Source organism: Rhipicephalus sanguineus, chromosome 7 (genome assembly GCF_013339695.2).
Source record: "Rhipicephalus sanguineus isolate Rsan-2018 chromosome 7, BIME_Rsan_1.4, whole genome shotgun sequence".
NCBI classification, from domain to species: Eukaryota; Metazoa; Arthropoda; class Arachnida; order Ixodida; family Ixodidae; genus Rhipicephalus; species Rhipicephalus sanguineus.
Genome location: NC_051182.1, coordinates 150,107,802 through 150,127,754, shown reverse-complemented (window position 1 = coordinate 150,127,754; position 19,953 = coordinate 150,107,802). Strand labels below are relative to the sequence as shown.

The 19,953-nt window shown below is 43.3% G+C and overlaps 1 protein-coding gene across 1 annotated transcript; it reads left to right on the top strand.

Annotated features, from left to right (window-relative positions):
* The first annotated feature begins 434 nt into the window (after nt 1–434).
* On the top strand, nt 435–19,012 carry LOC119400234 (RNA polymerase I-specific transcription initiation factor RRN3). Its single transcript, XM_037667243.2, has 13 exons — nt 435–879; nt 2,363–2,452; nt 3,057–3,189; nt 4,602–4,689; nt 7,058–7,226; nt 7,722–7,805; nt 8,915–9,026; nt 11,574–11,719; nt 13,713–13,846; nt 14,470–14,654; nt 15,463–15,709; nt 16,373–16,457; nt 18,139–19,012. Exons 1-13 carry the CDS (start codon nt 685–687, stop codon nt 18,256–18,258), a joined length of 1,788 nt encoding a protein of 595 aa, XP_037523171.1. The 5' UTR covers nt 435–684; the 3' UTR covers nt 18,259–19,012.
* Nucleotides 19,013–19,953: the final 941 nt, after the last annotated feature.

The window sequence follows — 19,953 nt, the reverse complement described above, 5'->3', positions numbered from 1 at the left end:
TGTACTGAATTTAATATTTAGAATAAAAACGCGTCGTGGTTACAATGCCTTGCACAATATAGGCTACTATTCGCAATTTTTTAAATTAAAAATTGTGATAATAGCTATAAACCAAAACATAACTAATGTGTTTTAAAACATGGCGGTCATGACGTTTTAAGTGTATAAAAGCATAGCCTTTGAGATTAATAATTGATGCTTAACTATCACTGGGACACGACTTCGGATAAGAGCTATTTGGGCAAATGCTTTTAATTTTGTGTTGAATTATTGAAGTGAACAATGGGTGACAGGTTGACACTGAGCTTAGGTTGACCCTTCTTGTCATCGTTCTTGTCTACTTGTTTTGGTTAGTTTTGGTGGTGACTTTTTAAATGTCTGCGTAACACGCGTACAAGCCGAAGCCAAGACAATCTTCAGTCATTGAAAGTCGGTCTTGTGAAAATTGGTTCCCCGCCGCATGGTTGGGTTTCGCGCTACGCTAGGCGTATAATGTCACGGCGCGTTGTCGTCGTGTTATCGCGAGTCTCGAACGCGTACTTCAGCGATTCTCAAACGTTCGAACTGTACAGTAACACCTGAAGTGAATAAAGACTGCTAAGCGGCGGTCTTTGTTGTGTCTTGACAAGTAGCCGTTCGCCTGGGCCAACGCAGCTGGCTGGGCTGTCCCAACTTTACGTCACCATGTCAACCACGTCGATATTGAAGAAACGTGGTCCTTCGACATCGACAGGCGTCGCCGAGAACCGCGTGGGATTCAAGCTGCCAACCGCCGACGACATCGATGTGCAGATGGCTTTTACGGAAGCCAACAAGTCTAACGTCATGGCGAGCAACTACAGGCAGCTGATCAATGTCCTCAAGTCGACCGACGTCGACGTAAGTTTGTTTCTTAAGGAAAGTTTTGCCTATAATAACAAGCACTGGCCAAATTCTTTACAGCTGTTCTTGCATTGTTCTCTTGCATTCTTAGAACTTATTTACTCTTGCGTAAATATGTGTGTTTGTGACTACGTGGTATTTGTGTGTATATGCGATTGTTGTATATACCATAGTCATCACCCGACACCCGGTGTAGCAAACCAGACGATAAACCAGGCTATCATTTCCGGGAATATAATTAAAAGTTGTTATCCCTCTCTCTTAAAAATATCACGATTAAGAACTGGAATGTTTGCGGTTCGACAGTCGAGCTGTGCTCATTGTAGCGAGATCCGTAAATGTGCATGTTGGTAAGAATTGGATCTTCGAGGCTCGTTCGTTTCTTGAGCTGTTGTTTCCGGTGTCCCGTGTTTTGATGAGTTTAGGAACCTTGAAGGCGCGTTCAAACACGTCAAAACAAGCGAACCAAAAAGCCGGCATGCCCGCGAAACGGTAGTTGCGCAATCCACTGAGTTGCAACGCGTTGCGCAAGTCGCCGTTATATGGAGAGGATCGGAGGGAGGGTGTTTGCAACAATTGCACAGCGAACGTGCAATCCGGCGCTAGTCTGCGGTCGGCTCATTGATCGATTCATCGATTGCCTGATGGAGTTTAATATCCTAAACCAATACGGAGCGCCGTGGTGCGAGAGGCCGGCATTGACTTGAGCACCTGTTTATTTACTAATTTATTGATTTTCAGCAACGTTAAAATAAACCCCTACTGTAGACAGCGCAGCTACCTTTTGTTCTGGTTGTACAGCTTCCATTATGATACAGTCGAACCCGGATATATTGACTCTGAAGGTGATCACAAAAAAGTTCATATATAGGTAACTCGATATATAAAATATTTTATATATTCAAGGCAGTAGCCTAGCCATAAATTATCATTATCTTTTTTTTTGGGGGGGGGGGGGGAGAGGGTTCAACCTTACTTTATGCATGTTCGTGCGTGCATTTGTGTGTGTGTGTATATACACATGCAAAATCGAAAATTTTCGGCAGAAGTGAGGTTTGACCCCCACCCCCCAACTGCCCCTGGCTACACCAGTAATTTAAGGGAATTTTTACAACTGTTTGACATAAACAATAATTTGATATATGCGAGTTCGACCGTATGCCTTTTTTTTTTTTGCTGGTGTCACTGCCGTAAATTTAATAGCCTTGCGTTTCGTGCACCTCACAAAGACTCTTATTTAGCACTTTTAAAGCCACTTCACACGTACACTTCGCTATTCATAGCTTCATTTAAAACTATCACCATTGTCTCGGCACTGCTTGGCCATATCTTGTGCCAAAAAGTGTCCGGCCTGTCGCACACTGTGTCGTATCTCTTTCATATTTGGGGAGCATGACTACAGTGAAATGGTTAGTCTTGAAGCATCGCAAAAGAATTGATGCTTACGTTACCCTTTGGGGTGCACATGACACTTTTTCAGGATGAAGCGTTGGTGAGGTTGCTGAAGCGCATCAAGAATTCTGCACCTCTGATTGAGAGGCACAACGATGAAGTTCTGGATTGTGTCCTGGTAAGTGTCAATGCATTACGGCAACACTTTATGTGACTTGGATCCCGGTGTTCATTTGTGTCCATCGACAGATAACCGTTCCTCAAATTGAAGTGAAGAACACTCATCTCCACTGGAATTACGCATGCAAGATTTTGGCTGAGTTCTGTTACATGCTCCGCTAATTATAAAGAAGCTACACCGATCCAATGAAAGCGTTAATGTTTGTTTATTATCAGTGACGTTATCTTCACAGAAATCAGCCATGACATTCAAGGCTTGATCCTAACATCAGGAACTGAAAGACGAGTGCCAAAACCACATGATAGATGACAACGTGTGTGCACGCAGTGTTCGCCGCATGGAAAATGCATGTGTTTCTCCTGTGCAGAAGAACCAGCTCGACTGACTTCATTTGTGTTGTGATAGTGCTATGGGAAGGTCATGTACAATTTAATTAAGACTCTCAAAGAGTGGCATGAACACTATGCTACAGTGCATTTGATTGTCTTGCTGTCAGTCACTTCTTGTAGTGCATTGCTCAGTTGTTCAAGGCTACAACACGTTGACACAATTTTCCTAGTGTACTCAATCGTCCTGTTCTTATTGCTGCGGTGTTTTTCAGAAAATCAACCTGCTCAAAAGGAACGTTGGTGTCATCGAGGCATTTTCGCAGCTGGCCTGCGACATGGTCTTCATCCATCCTGCGTTCCTCAGGGGCATTGTCGTATCTCTCCTGAACACCTTCATGTCACCAGGTTTGTGACACAGTTCTTGCGACATTCACTTTGTTGAGCCGTATTCAGTGTGATGAAAAATGTATGATACATATTGTACTTTGTGTAGTTGTGTTCTTTTCAGTCAAGCAGGCCTTTTATTGTAAGGTACCACGACATTTACAGAGGTGCAAAAAACATTTTTCTTCTCCAAAGAAAATTTAACAAAAACATTGTACCTATAATGTTTCGAATGCATGTTGTATATGAGGCCTATTTACATAAGTAAATCTGTTGCCTGTATACCAGTATGAACTAAGTGCAGTCTTCAAAGGTGAAATAAAGGGGAAAAAACCTTGCCAGACTTCAAAACAGTGTGCTGTTGGCTGCCATTTGATGTGTGCACATTTGGAAGTGTACACATTGATGGTTTAACAACTAGTGTACAGCAAAACCTTAAAATTAATTTTTATAAATGTAAGTAAATAATTTAAATTTGAGTAGTAACAAATCACTTCTACTTTTACGTACTTTGGACACGAAGGTCGCAGCTTTGATCCTGGCCGCGGTGGTCGCATTTCATTGGAGGCGAATGCTTAAGGCCTGGAGCCCTTCACTATCGGTGTGCCTCATGATATTGTGGCACATAAAACCCTACAAATTAATATTATTGTTTACTTGTGTATACTTTGATGCATGTCAGCCTTTGTGTCAGTCTATAGAATATTTTTAGTTTTATTTGACTTACATGTGTTTCAACGTCAACTAGAGTATCCACACATTCTGCTATTGCCGACAGTATTGTGCTGAACGTGACAGAGCATGACAGATATGGGCATCTCTCACACTGCTCTGAGGGGCAGCTTTTACCTGCATTCTTCTTCATCTGTTCGATAGTAATAAAATTTTCTTGTATACTGCAGGCCATCTCTGGGTCCTCAACTAGTCACGTGACATGTTCCCGCCAAAAACATGTAACAGCTAGTGACGTGACTAAAATCACAACATCACGTAGCAGCTAGCCACGGGACATGTTCCCGTCAAAACCAAGTAGCATCTAGTCGCGTGACTAAAATTGCATAATATCACGTAACACCTAGTCACGTTACTAAAATCACGTAACTAGCCACGTGACATGTTCCCACCAAAACTACGTAGCATCTAGTCGCGTGAGTAAAATCACGTGACTAGTCACGTGACATGTTCCCGCCAAAACTACGTGGCAGTGCGTAGTGTGGGGAACCTACCGAAACCGGAAAATAGCCAAGTCTAGCCATACTTAGTACTACTAGCAAAAACTTAGCATCTCTAGCAAAAGCTTAGCATTACTAGCAAAACTCAGCTAGGTGGAACGTAAGCTCCACTGTTGGTTCCAGCCTTGCGTCACTAGTGCATGCTGCGCACATTTTTTTGTGTGCATTTGTCTGTACTCCTGTCACCTTGACTCTTCGCAGAAGCCACATCAAAGGACACACCAGAGCGTGACGAAAAATTGGAGAGGCTTCACGCACTGTTCCGGCTTCTCTTCAAGCTCGTGCCTACGTAAGTGTTGCCTCGTTTGGCGTCTCTGTCATCACTGTGTGCATAGTTTTAACGCTTGCCTCACAGTGTGATGCAAGACTGAAATTTCGAGTTTGCGTGGCTATCGTGGGCCCCAGGAGTAACATACGGGGTGGAAACTTAAAAGATCACGGAGATACTCAAGAAGAAGTTAACCCCGGAACAGCTTTGATATTTTGAGACGATTTCTCCATAAAGTAGTTATTTCTTTTAAAGTTGGTATTAAATATTTCTCTTTTTTTGTGCTGTTGAAAAAAAATTCAAGCACATGCGAAGTTAGGTCAGCTTAATGAAGTTTATTGCTAAATACTCAGGAAGAATACAGATAGACTCTTCTAATAATTAACAATAAAGAACAAAGCAAGCACTCCATGAAACAACATATTACATTTGACATGTGAATGTGGATGCCACATGGAACCCACAAGAATAGCTGTATATATCTCGTACTGAAACAGAAAAAAAAAAGAAAGAAAAGCTGCAGTTGCCACCCTCCGGTTGTAACATGTGACGCAGAACATTTGACACATTTGCAACTCATAAGTGACCTTCAGTAGTACTTATTTGGTGCTCGTTAATGGCCTTAAGTTGTACTATGTACTCACCACTCCTAAATGACCTTCAGTAGTGCATAAATGACCTGGTTGTACTATGTACTCACAACTCGTACATGACCTTCAGTAGTACTTGTTTGCCATTTGCTACTCATTAACTATCATCAGTAGTACTGTTTTCACTGCACATAAATGGCTTTCAGTAGTGCTGTGTATTCTCTAATTAATAATTACCCTCAGTAGCAATGTTCTCACTACACAAAAACCTTCAATAGTACTATGTATTCACTACTCATAAATGACATTCGGCAGCAAACTACGTACTACTCACTGCACATAAATGGTCTTCAATAGTGCTGTGTATTCTCTAGAGCTGTGCGAATAGCAAAATTTTGGGTGCGAAGCGAATTCGAATAATAAAGATTGAGTGCGAATCGAATCGAATAATTTCGAATAATTTTCGAATATTTCTCAAACATTTTTCGAATAATTCGAAGTGAAATTACAGAAAAAGTTGCAGAGAATCTCTAAGTATGTTCTTGTGAGATCGCAACATGAAAGTGTTTCTTTTCGCTAGGTTGATGAAGTGCTTGTGGGGTCATATTTCATAGTTGTCGTTCTTATCAAGAGTGAGGCAATGTAGAGGCCGAATTGTATCTATGTACATGATTTGGTGCAACCAAAGTGTTGCCGACAACACTTTACACGTGATAGGCAGAGATACCATTTCCTCAGCTTCTCCTCCTCTTTCAACTGCTGTGGAAGGCCAACTGATGTGGTGGACAAGGGTGTGCTCCCTTCAAGTCCGGAGTGCCAAATCTGCCTTGTAGACGTCGATATATAAGAACATCTGAAATTTTGGATGCTAAAAAACTTCGGCGTCCGATTTTTCGGACTTCCTGCCCAAATTTCAAGTCCAAAACAGCATTAATTGAGCCCCCAACTCTGCCACATCTTTCATCTCCATGTTGGAAGCAGCGTTTTCTTGAGTTAATACATTTGCGACCGTAGCGGAGCTCTAAAGGTAGCTTTGCCGCAATACGGGGGTGTGATGAGGTGAAGCATATTGAAAATCTAGGGACCACTTCCAAACCGACGTTGACTGTCTTTTGGCTAAGTTCGACCGTAACGGACCTTGAAAGGCAGCTTTGCCGCAATACGGGGGTGTGAGGAGGTGAAGCATATTGAAAATCTAGGGACCACTTCCAATCAGACGTTGACTGGCTCTTGCCTAAGTTCGACTGTAACGGAGCTTGAAAGGCAGCTTTGCCGCAATACGAGAGTGTAATGAGGTGAAGCATATTAAAAATCTGAAGGGGTCACTTTTAACAGGACGTTGACTGCATTTGTCTTTGGGAAGTTCGAATAGTAAAATTTCAGTGCGAATCGAATCGAATAGCAAACACTATTCGAAAAATATTCGAAATTTCGAATATTCGCACACCCCTAGTATTCTCTAATTACTAATCACCCTCAATAATACTGTTCTCACTAAACAAAAACAACCTTCAGGTGTACTATTTATTCACTACTCATAAATGACATTTGGCATCAAACTACGTATTCACTGCACATGAATGGCCTCAACTTATAAATGACCTTATTCGTTACTCATTAATGACCAGATTCAGTGAGGCAGTTGGTCTTCATTCCAAGCCCATCAAGTACAGCATCTTCTTTACATATAACCACTCGATTGCTTCAGAAGTTTAAACACAAAAACAATAAATCACTGAACTATTTTTAGTCAATCAATCAATGAGTTGATTAATCGATGCGGCTTGAACTGTACGCAGAGCTCCCACGCGATTCGTCGAGATCCTCGCTGAGGTGTTTCCCTACATGAAAAGGGACGGTGTTCAGCAAGCCTCGCTTGTGGGACACCTTCTGCGCGTGGCATCGTACATCCCGGACCACAGGTTGGAGCTGCTGCAGCTGCTGACGCACAAAGCACTGCAGATTGATGTGAGTTCTTTTTTCTGACAGCAGTTGTCTTTTGCCATAACTTGAACAAAGCTACGCTAAAAACGGAGCTGTAAACAGAGGAGACAAACACAGCGCTGGAAATGTTTCCTCTTGTCGTTGCCCTGTTTTAAACAGAAAGAGACTGTAAAGAGAAAAAAGATTTCTCTCGTATTAGTAAATTATTAATTCACCATACCGAAAGCACCACTCTTGGTGCTTGAAGACGTTTGGCAAGCCAGAAAATAAAAAACGTGTACATGTGCCAACACTGCCCTTGAAGTTCTTGCACCGACTGCCAAGCACTGCTGGTCCACTTGCACACATTTGCACACACCATTGTAACACTTGCACGCATCATCATGACAGTGTGAGTGTGAGCGCTCATTGCTTTTCATGTTTTCCTTTTTTTTGTCTCTCAGAGAGAAAGCATTGTTTTTATCCACAGGCAAGCAAGTTTCTCATTTTTTGCAACATGTTTTGGTCTATGTATTTCAGCTGCACTGCCCCAAAGATGAAATCAACGAGGCTGAGCTTGAAGACGACGATGACGCCATGGAAGGAGATGACATCTTTGAAATGGTACGGCTGATCATAGTAGCACACGAATCATGCTGCAATGTATTAATTCACAAACATTTTTCCGGAGAGTCACTGCGTTTGCACACTGAGCTGGTATATTGTAGCTATATGGTATGCTTGATTCTGTGCTAGTCTTATTGTCACTGTTCATGATGGCCAGTTGATTACCTTGATAACGAGGGTAGACTGTCACATGAAAAGCTACGTGTGTTGGAAAAAGTGTCGCATTGAAATGCTGCTGCCGTCACGACATGTCATGGCTTCACAGCTGTCGCGTCCCTGTTGTTCCCAAGGCATTCATAAACAGACCACAAAAAAGTTAGCAGCCAGTTTCTGCAAAAAATGACACGTCTGCTAGGTCCAAGTTCTAGAGAGGGTACCTGAGTTTTCCTTTGTCTACATGTATGTAAAGTAACGTTGAATGATCTTGCATGTAAGAATGATCTTGTGTATAATGAGGACCATACATATAATATTCTATCAGTTATAAGGACCAGATAGGAGTTATACTACAGAAAGGCCAGCTAATAACGAGCTGCCGATGTACACTCAAACGTCGATATAACGAACATGGATATAACGAATTATCTTTTATAACGAAGTAAATGATGAATAGTCTTGTCATAGATACAGTGTTATAAATAAACGTTTATAACGAATTTTCGGATATAACAAAGTTATTTTCGTGGCAGATGTGACTTTGTTATAATGAGGTTTGAGTGTGGAAATCACCCTTTTGCGCTCGTGTCGTCTGCTCTTTTTCGTCTGTCCTAATTTTTTCGGCACTGTGAAGTTATTCCGTAGTAACATAACATTCAGTTTGAGTGGATCAACTAACATAACATTCAGTTTGAGTGGATTGCAAGGTATGCTTGTGAGTCTTTGCTTGCAGGTGCAGAGCTCTTCTTGTAAAACAGAAAACAGGCTTTCTCCCTAATCAAACTTCGGCAAATGGAAAGGGTCAGGGAAGAGTCCTTTGTCTTTTTTGCTGTCTCTTTCCGTGTGCTGAAGTTTCATTATGGACCTGTACCAACACACCCAACTATATACCCTAACAAGTTATATTTCTCTCTCAATGGAGTTCTCATGTTTGCCTGTGTAATTTGCAGGAAAAAGCCAACGGAGCAGACTCGGAACGAATGCAACATCCCCTCGCTGACACGCTTGACCAGGTTCTAAACCAGTTCTACCTGCATTTCCAACAACACTGCAACGTCAAAGGTATGCAGGTGCAACTGAAGTGACGCTTCGTTGGTGCATGTTTTTGTTCGGAAGAGTGCCGACGCACGAAATTTGTCCAAATCATGTTTCCTTTCCTTTTTTTTTAAACGGCTGAAAAATGTGCAATTAAGGCGCGACGCCTCAATATCTTGAAAATGGCACAAAATAATATCGGCACCCTTTATTGAACTTGTTCAAAATGTTTGCCAATTGTTGCTTGGCTCCCGATCTTAAAATTCGTATCACCAAAAGTGGAGGTGGCTGCCGCATCGTGCCTTTTAAAGAGCAACTAAAGCCAGTCACAAAATTGAGTAAAAGATTGAGTCAATTGTTGAGTTGAAAATTCGCTTTAGAAAGATGTCTTTTGGGTCTGGGTAGCACGACAGTGTAAAAATATTCCGCCCTCTTTCTATTCTGTGTCTGTCAATGGCACTCTTTTCGGCCGAGATCTTCTGGGCCATACCCACTGTGCTTGTCATGGGATGCAGGAAAGCCACAAAAGTGCTTTATCCAAGAGCGCATCGATACTTAACAAAACTAAAACCTTTCGAAACATTGGAAGAGCATGTCGTTCTTAATGGTACAAAAGATGGCTGCCTGTCGATTGCCACCTGTTTTGCTACGCTAAGTTTATCAGGAGAGGTGTCTACGAAGGGGAGAGAGAAGCCATCGAAGCCCATCGTATGAAATGTAAAAGTGATAACCGCTTCAGCCTGGTGTTCTTGTGTCTCCAAGAAAACTGAATCGTGTACTTAGATGGCTGTCTTGAAATGACTTGATGGTGTGTATTGTTGTCGTGCAGTGGAGATTGTTTTCAATGTTCATGGATTGCAACACGACTTCGAAACTTCAAATGTAACGACCGGTATGCGCCATTGCTCGAGATAACCGTGTCTTGTCACAGCGATTCTGAGCACTGAAGGCAGTGTTGGCTCCGATCTAAGTGTATGAGCCAATATTAAAGCCGATGTGGCACAAACTGAACACTGTAGAAACTAAAGTATGCGCATTACTTAACCCTAAATTGATGCATCCTATTCCATGAGCATTGTACAGTTTGCAAGCAGCATGTGCATACAGTAAAAGCTCGTTAATTCGGATTTCACGGGACCGGAAAAAATGTCCGAATTAACCGAATGCCGAATTAACGAATAAACAGGAAAAACAACATTAAAATCAAGTTGCAGAGGCATACCTTTATTTGCTGAAGTATTTTGTAATGGTCGTCTGCGTTTTCGCGCAGATTCCGGCTGACATTACAATTTTTCTTAACTCTTCCAAACGGCCAACAGCACGCAAACTGTTGCAAGTGCTCAGGCAAACGTCCTCTAATATCAAAAGCGCCTCCGAGACTTCCCGTGAGGTGCGACGATGAGGTCACGACATCATTAATAATTTCTTGATCGGGCAGGAGACCAGTCGTGGCGACACAATCATCAATCGCGATGTAGTCCTGAAGGGTCATATTTGTGGGAAGGACAGCATCGAAGGTCGGACAGTCATCGTCGGTGGAGTCGGCTGATAACTCGTCGATGCCATCGTCAGCTACTGCCGCATGCTCGGGCCTCACATGTAAACACGGTCACAACGGGGAAAAATAAGAGAACTCCGCAAGAAGAGACGGTGCCGACACAACACAAGGGAAAATGGCATCGGAGGCGCATTGGAGCACCGTATTGGAGCGAAGAAAGAAGACGCCGACGTTCGGTGACGCTGCGATCGCCCCCACTAGTTGATGACGATGGCGATGTCACTCAAGTTTCGGTTTCGCTCCAGTGGTGCCAGCGATGCTTTACCACACTTTTGTGTAGCGGCAGCCGTCAGCATTTGTCCGAATTAAGCGGTGCGGAGCCCAATTCTGACGAATTAACGAAGGTTTGGTCCCATTGATTAACATGCACTTTGGCCGGGACCAATAGAGCCGTCCGAATTATCCGAATTAACGGGTGTCGAATTAACAAGCTTTTACTGTACATGTTTCCACATGCCCTTATATCTTTATTTTGATGTCTTCGGGTGTCATTTACAAAACACTGTTAGCACTGCTCAGCGCAGGCCGCATCACAATGTCCAGGGAGCTTCGCAATTGTTTCAGATTGTTCTGCTAAGATTACGCGCAGAACGCGAGCAGTCAAGTTTATTCGAGAGCTCACACAAGCACAAGCGATAATGCTGGAAGGATCGATCTCTTATGCATAAAAGACATATCCCGCTGACGATAAAATTACCAAAGGCCAACGACTGTGATCATGGCTATTAGTGTACAGCGCTTATTGCTTGTACTTTTGACTCATTTCCTGGGCACACGTTCACTCAATAATGAATTTTCATCTGTAACAGCTTGTGTTCTGCATACTTCACCACCACGACCACGTTGCACTATGCACTATATTCTTGGATAAAGATGAACAGGTAATTGGTGGCTGCGTTTTAATCGCCGTCATCAACTCTTACGTTGGTGTCTTGCTTTCTCTGCAAAGTGGCCTTTTCCCATTTTCGAACTGTTGTCTCCGATGTTGCTCAAATGTGGTGTGGCACCCTTTGCAGACGGCAGCGACATGACCAAGCTGGACTGGGAGAAGACGAAAGTGCTCTTCAAGGACTTCCTGACCATATTCGACAAGATAGTCCTGCCGACGCACAAGTGCTGCCACGTGCAGTTCCTCCTCTTCTACCTGTGCAGCTTCCGACCCGTAAGCGACGCTTCGCACTTTTTAAGAAAGGGTAGTAAAAAGCATCGCTAGTAATTTGAGGTGGGATGCTGGTTGTTGACACAGGTTGAAAGAATAAGTTTTTTATTACATTATTGAAATCTGCAACTATTCTTTCACATGTAAAGTCTTATAAGATCAGTATTTCATCCAAAGTTTAGACCTATGCAGTGAGTTCTAGCTGAATCCGAAATGTTTTTGGGTCACTTATTTAGTGCTTCAGTGATATCTCGTGATCTAGAAGCGCTAAGCTGCAATTATTTTTTTGACATAAAGCCCAAACTGTGTATCAGAAAGTGCTGAGAGCAGAATTCTAATTTTCTGCACTTGTATTTTTAAATTTTAATTTTGTTTTTTTATTTATGGTAGTCGTACAAACATTGAAGTTTTATAATCTGCTGAATGGGGGGGGGGGGGGGGGCTAGCTTCGATTTGATCTGAAAACTGTTTGCAGCGCTGCACTTATTTCATACTGTAGTATCTAACTAGTTATCTAATAATATTCACTTTCTGCTACCGGTTCCTTTCCTGCCATCTCCGGAAACAATAGATAGGCAGCTTTGTGTATCATAGAAGCACGGAAGCTTTGGCGAGTTTGTAAGACATCAGAACCACTTCAAAGCATTAAAAAACAAGGGCAGACGAAAAAGAGTGGACACAGCGAGCGCTAACTTGAAACTGAAAAAGTGTGGAATGCCCTTGTTTTTTGGCGCTTCGAAGTTGTTCTTTTATGTATCACGTAAACTGCTTGACCTACAAGGAAAATTGTTGCATAGTTTAAATGAGCATGAAAAAACAAGTCTGTTTAGTTTTGTGAGGTTTGAACATCAAATACAGCAAAATATTCCTGAAACTTACGTACCCCCTCCCCTTAAGTTCTATAGGACCGGAAAGAAAAAGAAAGTCTGAATCGATTGAGTATCGAACTATCAACAGTTCTTTGCCGGGGCCACTGCCACATTTCCGTATCTTTCATACACTCGTCCGCATAGGCGTCATCGGGGTGAAGACAAACTAACTGGGGACAATGTCTAGTGGTTCAGTTCAAGCTTGCACTCGCTCCCGCATTAAGAAATACGTCTACATTCATCTGACGCGATGACTAACGAGAACATGCCCAAAGCGCCAATTACATTTGCTACTTGGGCGCATACATGCTGAGCGTTGTGATGCTGTCGATTGTTGTAGTCAAGTTGTGGTATGAACTTAAGGGACATGTGTGAATACGATGGTCAGAAATTTGTTTCGTAATCGAGGAAAATTTATGCAGTGGTTGGCCATATGCATGTTGTATTGACGTTGTATAGCTATGTTAAATGGGTACTGACGCCAATTTTCGAACCTTGAGTTTACTCACTCATACGAATCTGCAGTATACAGAGACCACTCTGAGCAAGTGTGAAGCTCAGTAAACGTTGATAAGATATTATATTTTGATATAGAGGTCAACTTCACATGGTGCACCTACTGTCATCGACACTAGCTTGACGTCAGGCTACAATGTCAATTCTGGTGACGTCACGCGCTAGTATGGTTGGTTGTGATGATGTCAGGTACCAAAACTAACCATACCGCCACTTGCGCGCCGCCAAAAAACATTAAAAATGGCTGCTTGTGCATCACCAACAGAGCCACGCAGCAGAGCGGCCGTGGAAACGTCACGGTATTTTGCGCGAGTATGTGACGAGAAGCTTATACTGTGCCGTGATGTCAAGGTACAGTAGGAACTAAAACTAGCTTTTGAAAACATGTTGTAATTAATTTTTCAGGGTGCACTCATGCTTACCAGTACATTTTCTAGGCTCTTGAGGACTTGGTCTTTCATTTGTCGCAAAAAAAACCTACTTAAAATGTTCGTTTCAGTACCCATTTAAATCTAATATATTGTGCTTCAAATTCTGATCATGGGAAACTCCTATTGTAGTCGTGTATGGTTTGCAGCCGTGTTGCTTTCTTTCCTCTGACTACTACTCAGGCTGCCTTGGCCGTTGCCTTCCTGGACTACCTCTGGAAGAAAGTCCAGAACCCGGCCACGTCGTGCATTGTGCGGCAGGCATCGGCATTCTACATCGGGAGCTTTCTGGCTCGAGCGAAATATGTGCCTCTCAGGTGGGGCATCCGTTCGTACCTTTCAGTGCTCGTATTTAGATTTCATGTGCATGCTAAAACACCGCAGCTGGTTGAAATCTTTAGAATATCTCCCACTATGGTGTTCCTCATAGTGGGATAGTGCATTAGGCATGCAATGCTCCAGGTTTTCACTTACTGAAAAATTTATTTAACACTATTAATTTGATCTTTGTCCTGTCAGATTCTGGTGTAACAAAAGATATCTGTAATGATTGTAAAAGTAATGAAAACTGGGCGAGTTGGTAGGAATTTATTGTGGGATGATTTCAGCACGCACAGAAGAGACAAAGACAAAAAAGGAAGTAGACTGAGTAGACGAAAGGAAGTAGACTGTTTGACAGATATTTGATAGATCTTTTTTGCTTGAAAGAAGTTAAAGAAATAGCAATTCGGATTGTTTGTCTTATCTTTCTCATGTCGACGCGAGGTGGCATCATGTCGCACAGACATCATCCAGATGCATTCCATTACTTGGACGACTCAGTGATTCAGTCTCAATGCTGTCACCTAAGCTGTCAGTGTGGACTGCCTACGACGCTGTCTAGAATTAGAGCACAGCCATAGAAAGCTTTCACCTTCATAAATAATATTACTTGACGCAGCACGGTGTGCGACTCCCTGTCCCTGATGTGCCAATGGGCGCATGGCTATATGGCGTCATTGAACGATGGCGGCTTCTGTCAGCCCCAGCACGATGTCCAGCGGCACGGGACCTTCTACGCCGTCTGCCAAACTGTCTTCTACGTGTTCGCCTTTCACCACAAGGGCATCGCAGACGGCGCGAAAGGTGAGGTATACGCTGCAGTTGGCCCCTTCTTCCTCTGCGCTGAAGAGGTGGACTCTGTGACTGCGGTATTTTGGTGCTGCGCAAGAGTTCATGGCTTTGAAACAACACCCCAGAATAGGAGGAGAATGCTGAATGACACTGTCAGACTCGACGATATACTTGACGATCCACAACCACGTTCACTACATCTTTATTCTCCGCGCCACATATCCAACATGTCCGACCCCCCGTCTCGTACCCTATCTCCCTCCTTCCGCATTCCCGCGCGCCCCCTCGCTGTTCACCCAACACTCACGCCATCTTGTTCCTCCGCCGTCAACCACACACAGCCTCCGAGACCAGCACCCAACACACGCTCACTCCTCACTCCCCTATCTCTCACAACACATGAACAGAAGTGCCAGCTCTCAATTGAAATTAGGTCAGGATTAGGGAGTCACATGAGTATTACGGAGATTTCTGTGTGCACATTGTGGAGGTGGATATGGATGACAGAGATTTCTCTTAACGGATTCAAGAGTTTCTTGCATGCAGAATATGGAGCTGCATATGGATTACAGGGACTTCTCTGCACAGATTTTGAAGATGCATTCTGTTTAGGGACATTTATGTGTCCGGATTGCGAAGACATACATGGATTATGAACAGACATATCAGTATGGACAGCTGTGCTTAGCTAAGAACGGGTTTCTAGTGTTGAAGAAACGGCGCCTCCAGCAGCTTCCTAAAGTTCTTGGTACCTTGGATGTTGTCAGTGTTATTCAGAAAATTGTTCCGTGGTACATTGTCTGTTGTACCGTGTTTGCAGGCCTGCAGTACCTGCGCGAACTAAACCTGGAGGCACTGGTGATGTGTCCACTGAACCCCCTGAAGGCGTGCCTGCCCGCCGTAGTCAAGCAATTTGCCTCGATAGCACGCCACTACCAGCTTGTCTACTGCTACAGTGTCATCGAGCGCAACCAGCGGCTAGCCTTGCCCACGGCCGGTGGGGACACGCCCTACGGGGACGTGGTCCTCGACGCGTTCTTCCCCTTCGACCCCTACGTGCTGAAGCGGTGAGACTCTTCTTGGAGCTGCGCGTCAATTACGAGCTGAAAGCCATGATTTGCACGTCCTCTGCACATCTTTTCTCTGTAAATTGAGCTCCTGTTAATAAGAACACATTTTTTTCGGTCCCTTGAGCTTATCCTGCTGTAAAGAACAAGTGACGATTTTCAGAAGTGTAGTACTGTGTTTGGGCATTGCATTGTCAAAGTCATCACCATCAGCCTGACTGCACCCACTGTAGAGCAAAGGCCTTCCCCATGTTTCGCCCATCAACTCGGTCCTGTGCTTGCTGCAGCTTCTTAATCTCATCTGCCCACTTAACTTTCTGTCTTCCCCTCGTGCACTTCCCTTCTCTTGGAATGTAGTCAGTCACTCTTAATGAACAGCGGTTATCTTGCCTACGTGCTACATGCCCTGCCCATGCCCATTTCTCCTTGATTTCGACTAAGATGTCCTTAACATGCGTTTGTTCCCTGACCCACTCTGCTCCCTTCTTGTCCTTTAAGGTTACACCTATCATTTTTCTCTTCACGGCTCGCTGCATCAAAGAGTAGCTGAAGTTATTTATGCTTCTGAACGACAAATTGCATTGCTGTTTATTTTGCCTTGTTTATTCCTTCTGACAAGTTGCCCTTTCTTATTTCTGTGCCTTCTTTCTCTTCACGCTCCAGCACCGGCAAATGGATTGATCCGCTGTACAGGAAGTTCGAGAAGTCCGACGACGACGAAGATGCGGACTTGGACGATGAACCCGAGGTCTGCATTTGGCTCCATCTTTCAGTAGCGACGCTTTTGCACGAACAGTGTGGCTTTTCTACTGCAACGTTATTTGGAACAGTCCTCGCTTTGCATGGTCTTTATGTGTTGTGCATTATTCCCCACCTTTGCATATATTTAAGGACAGGAGTGATGCTAGAGTCCTGTATACTTATTACTTAGATTTAGGTGCACATTAAAGAATTTCAGGTGTTCTAAATTACCGTAGCCCTCCGCTGTGGCATGCCTCATAGTGATACTGTGGTGTTTGTACGTAAAACCACAGAAATTATTAAGGACAGGAGTGAATGCTATGACAGTTTTGGATAACCCTTTGTGACAAGCATTACGATCGGCTGTCTATATATGCGTGAAATTTACATAATTTGATGCTGAGGTTCTGGACACCAAATTTAAATGATGCGGTAGCATTCGAGTAAATTATAGTGTATATGTTACTGCAATTAATTGCAGTTACAACATAAATGATTATCTAATTATTTTACTATCAGTCATGCTGTATTTCTTCATAAACCTAATTCAACCACCCACTTAAATTACATGCGACAGTTATCTGCCGGCTGCGAGCTTTCCTAAAACTGTAAAAGAAATTTTTGAAATTCCTGCCGGAACACCCCACACCCAAGGTCTCGTTAAACGCGGTACCATCTTCGCCAAAGCAATTTTGTGTAGCAAAATATTTTAGCCAGTAGTGATATAAAGGAACTTTATGTAGCAAGAATGCTCAGTGTTTGTGGTCTCTTCCTTACCAATAGTGCACAGAAATGGCAAAAGAAAGTCGCGTCTCTAAATGAGGGCGCCGTGTCACAAAGGAATAATGGCAAATTCTCAAATTCATTAGCAAAGACTTAGATTCATATCAGCCTCCCCCGTAATCAGTGCGTCAATCCTGCGAGCATTGTCATGGCAAAGCGGGCCAACCTCTGGATACTACAATGTAATGTAAAGCTGCCGAAATGGGAATAGCCAAGAAATGTTGAGACGCCTCGCGTAATAGTATTTTGATTTTGCTATGCCTGCATGGATAAACCGATGCATGTCAAAGTCTTGTGCTACAGTCATTCTCGTTAATGTGAAGCATTACGTGTACTCCCTTCCATGCGTCGACGCTGTAGAAGCTAGCGAGACTTCTTGCAGTAGATTTGTCCGTAAGGTTCGACCGGTTGCTCAACAAACGGCTCAAGTCACGGACTCCGAGCACGAACGGCATTCACGAGCAATGCACGGTAGAGAAAGACCCACTAGATAGTGCTTGAGAGGATGTCCCACTAATCGTTACTCATCACAACGCCAAGAAATAGTTTTTTTTCGTTCGTAGACTGAGTAATAAATGAAGATGCTTTGTGCCTTAGAAGTATAGAAAACCCCCGTTATTTATACGGTTGCCATTGGATCACTTAGTGCCTCTTTGTTTTCGTATCTTGGCCTCTGAGATTAGTTCCGGTATCGCGCAGCCGGAGCCGATCGCGGAGGCCACGTTTACAACAATGAAAGCCAAGCGCAAGACATTACAGACTTGCACATTTTGCTAACTGAACTTCTTGCAAAGCTTCCACAGCGTTGCACCTGATCTATGAAACGGAGTATAGATGTCGACTAGTGTCTTTTTTTCTTTTGTAATGCTAAGAGTGATTTTGATTTGCTCCTCTTTTTCTCCCAGGACGACGAAGACGAGTTGATGTGCAAGTCGCCGAAGTCGCCGAACTACGTCGCCGAGATGTTCAGTTACGGCGCGTCGCCGGGCTTCAAGCGCAGCCTATCTTTCAACCATCACCGATAGTAAAGAAGCCTAGTAGTATAATTACGTAAAGCCAGTAAAACCAGGGATTTATGTTTATCGCTACTGGTGCGAAGCAGAGGGGCTAGAATTTAGTCTTTTTATCTTTTGCTTTGCTGCTTTTGACGTCGTCACGACACTGCCACTCGCGGACAAAAGATCGGAGACGCAATTGACATCAAAATGCAGCGGTGGCAATATGCGAAGGCGACGACTCTCATTTCGCTTCGTCACCTTCTGCGACGTGAACTAAGCATCATCTTCCTGTGTCACTCTGAAGTGCTGTCAGTTAAGTTATTCAACAATATCTAGGAAATAAAATGTAAATATTAAGAACTGTTGAGCCACTAACAGAAACCAGGTAGGGTCAAAAGTTTACAGAATGTGGTATCTGTGAAAAAGTGGAATATTATATGTTTCTTTTATTTGTGCTTATACTTTCTGAAACTAGATTTCATGTGTAAATGTGTTTAGTGTTTATGAGACCAGCATATTATTAGATAGTATTTAACGGCTGCAAGCCAGAAGGCCTAGGTTCACATTAAACTTTTTTTCCGAGCCCACATTTTATGGTAAACTTTAACCCAAGCCTGTATACTGCATTCTTTAAAAGTGAAATGAGGACATTGTGTGACCTGAAAGATATTGTACAGTAAATGTGCACATGACATTACTCGGTGTGTAATTATTTGCTGATCATGCTTTTGTAAGTTTGGAATCTTGCTGCGAAATAAAAAAGGCTCAACAAACATATCTGATTGCGTTGTGGTGCTGCCTGCGAAAGTTTCAGCAGTTCATTCTACGAACCTTCAGTTTTGGCCATCTTGCATGCGGTTATGGTTGCCAGCTCAACCGACCTAATAGGGCAACTAAAGTGGAACCTCGATTATACGTTTTTCTGAGTATAATATTTCTGGCATCTGGTCCCAGCGAGGAATCTACAGACACCTATGTACATATCAGAATCTCCTTTTCACACGTTCCCGCAATGTTCCTGCCTGAGACGTTGCAAACTGTCACTGCACTGGATGTGCTGAGCAGGTAGGTACATCAATGAGTTTGGCGATGTGGACTGCCACAAGGCCATCCAAGTGCTCGAAATGGGTCTAGTTCTGGCAAACGCACAAAAGAAACGTTAAGACCTCCATCAAGAACCTCTATAAGCCATAAAGTGCTGAATAAAACCTGAGATAGAGCTGTGTGCAATGCGTCTTATTATTTAGCAGCACTTTCCACTTTTAACTGTGCGTTCATACTATACATTTCCTGGCTACTGCTTTTTTTTTTCTTTCGCGCTCCCGTGAAATGTGTACTAGAGGGGGCTCTACTTATGGTCAACACATTTTGTAGTTTGTTCAAAATGTGCGTCTTGGTAACATGTCCCCGTTGAAGATGTTTCATAATGAAAAAGCCGGAAGTGTTTTGCTAATGTTTGGATTCCATTAAGATAGCGCAGAATATGTGCACAGAGTATAGAAAAAAGTCACAGCTTTGCCGCAAGGGCGAAGCAATGAATGCCATAGCAAGAAACTAATGCTATACGAAGTGAGGCTCGCCAATGGATACTCTCAGTTTGAACAGCGCTCCTGTTGCAAAGGTGGTCAAAGCAGCGAAGGAAACTAGCGTGCTTCAAGTGTCGAGCTGTGACACTTGATAGTTCGCGCTCATCTTCTGTTTGTTCGTTTAGCGGCGTCCCTT

What these genes read in the sequence shown, in the direction of transcription:
- LOC119400234 (XM_037667243.2), top strand. Translation starts at nt 685, where the DNA reads ATGTCAACCACGTCGATATTGAAGAAACGTGGTCCTTCGACATCGACA. An exon ending in ACCTGTGCAGCTTCCGACCC is followed by an intron (nt 11,720 to 13,712) that starts GTAAGCGACGCT and finishes ACTACTACTCAG; the next exon opens with GCTGCCTTGGCCGTTGCCTT. An exon ending in GCGAAATATGTGCCTCTCAG is followed by an intron (nt 13,847 to 14,469) that starts GTGGGGCATCCG and finishes TACTTGACGCAG; the next exon opens with CACGGTGTGCGACTCCCTGT.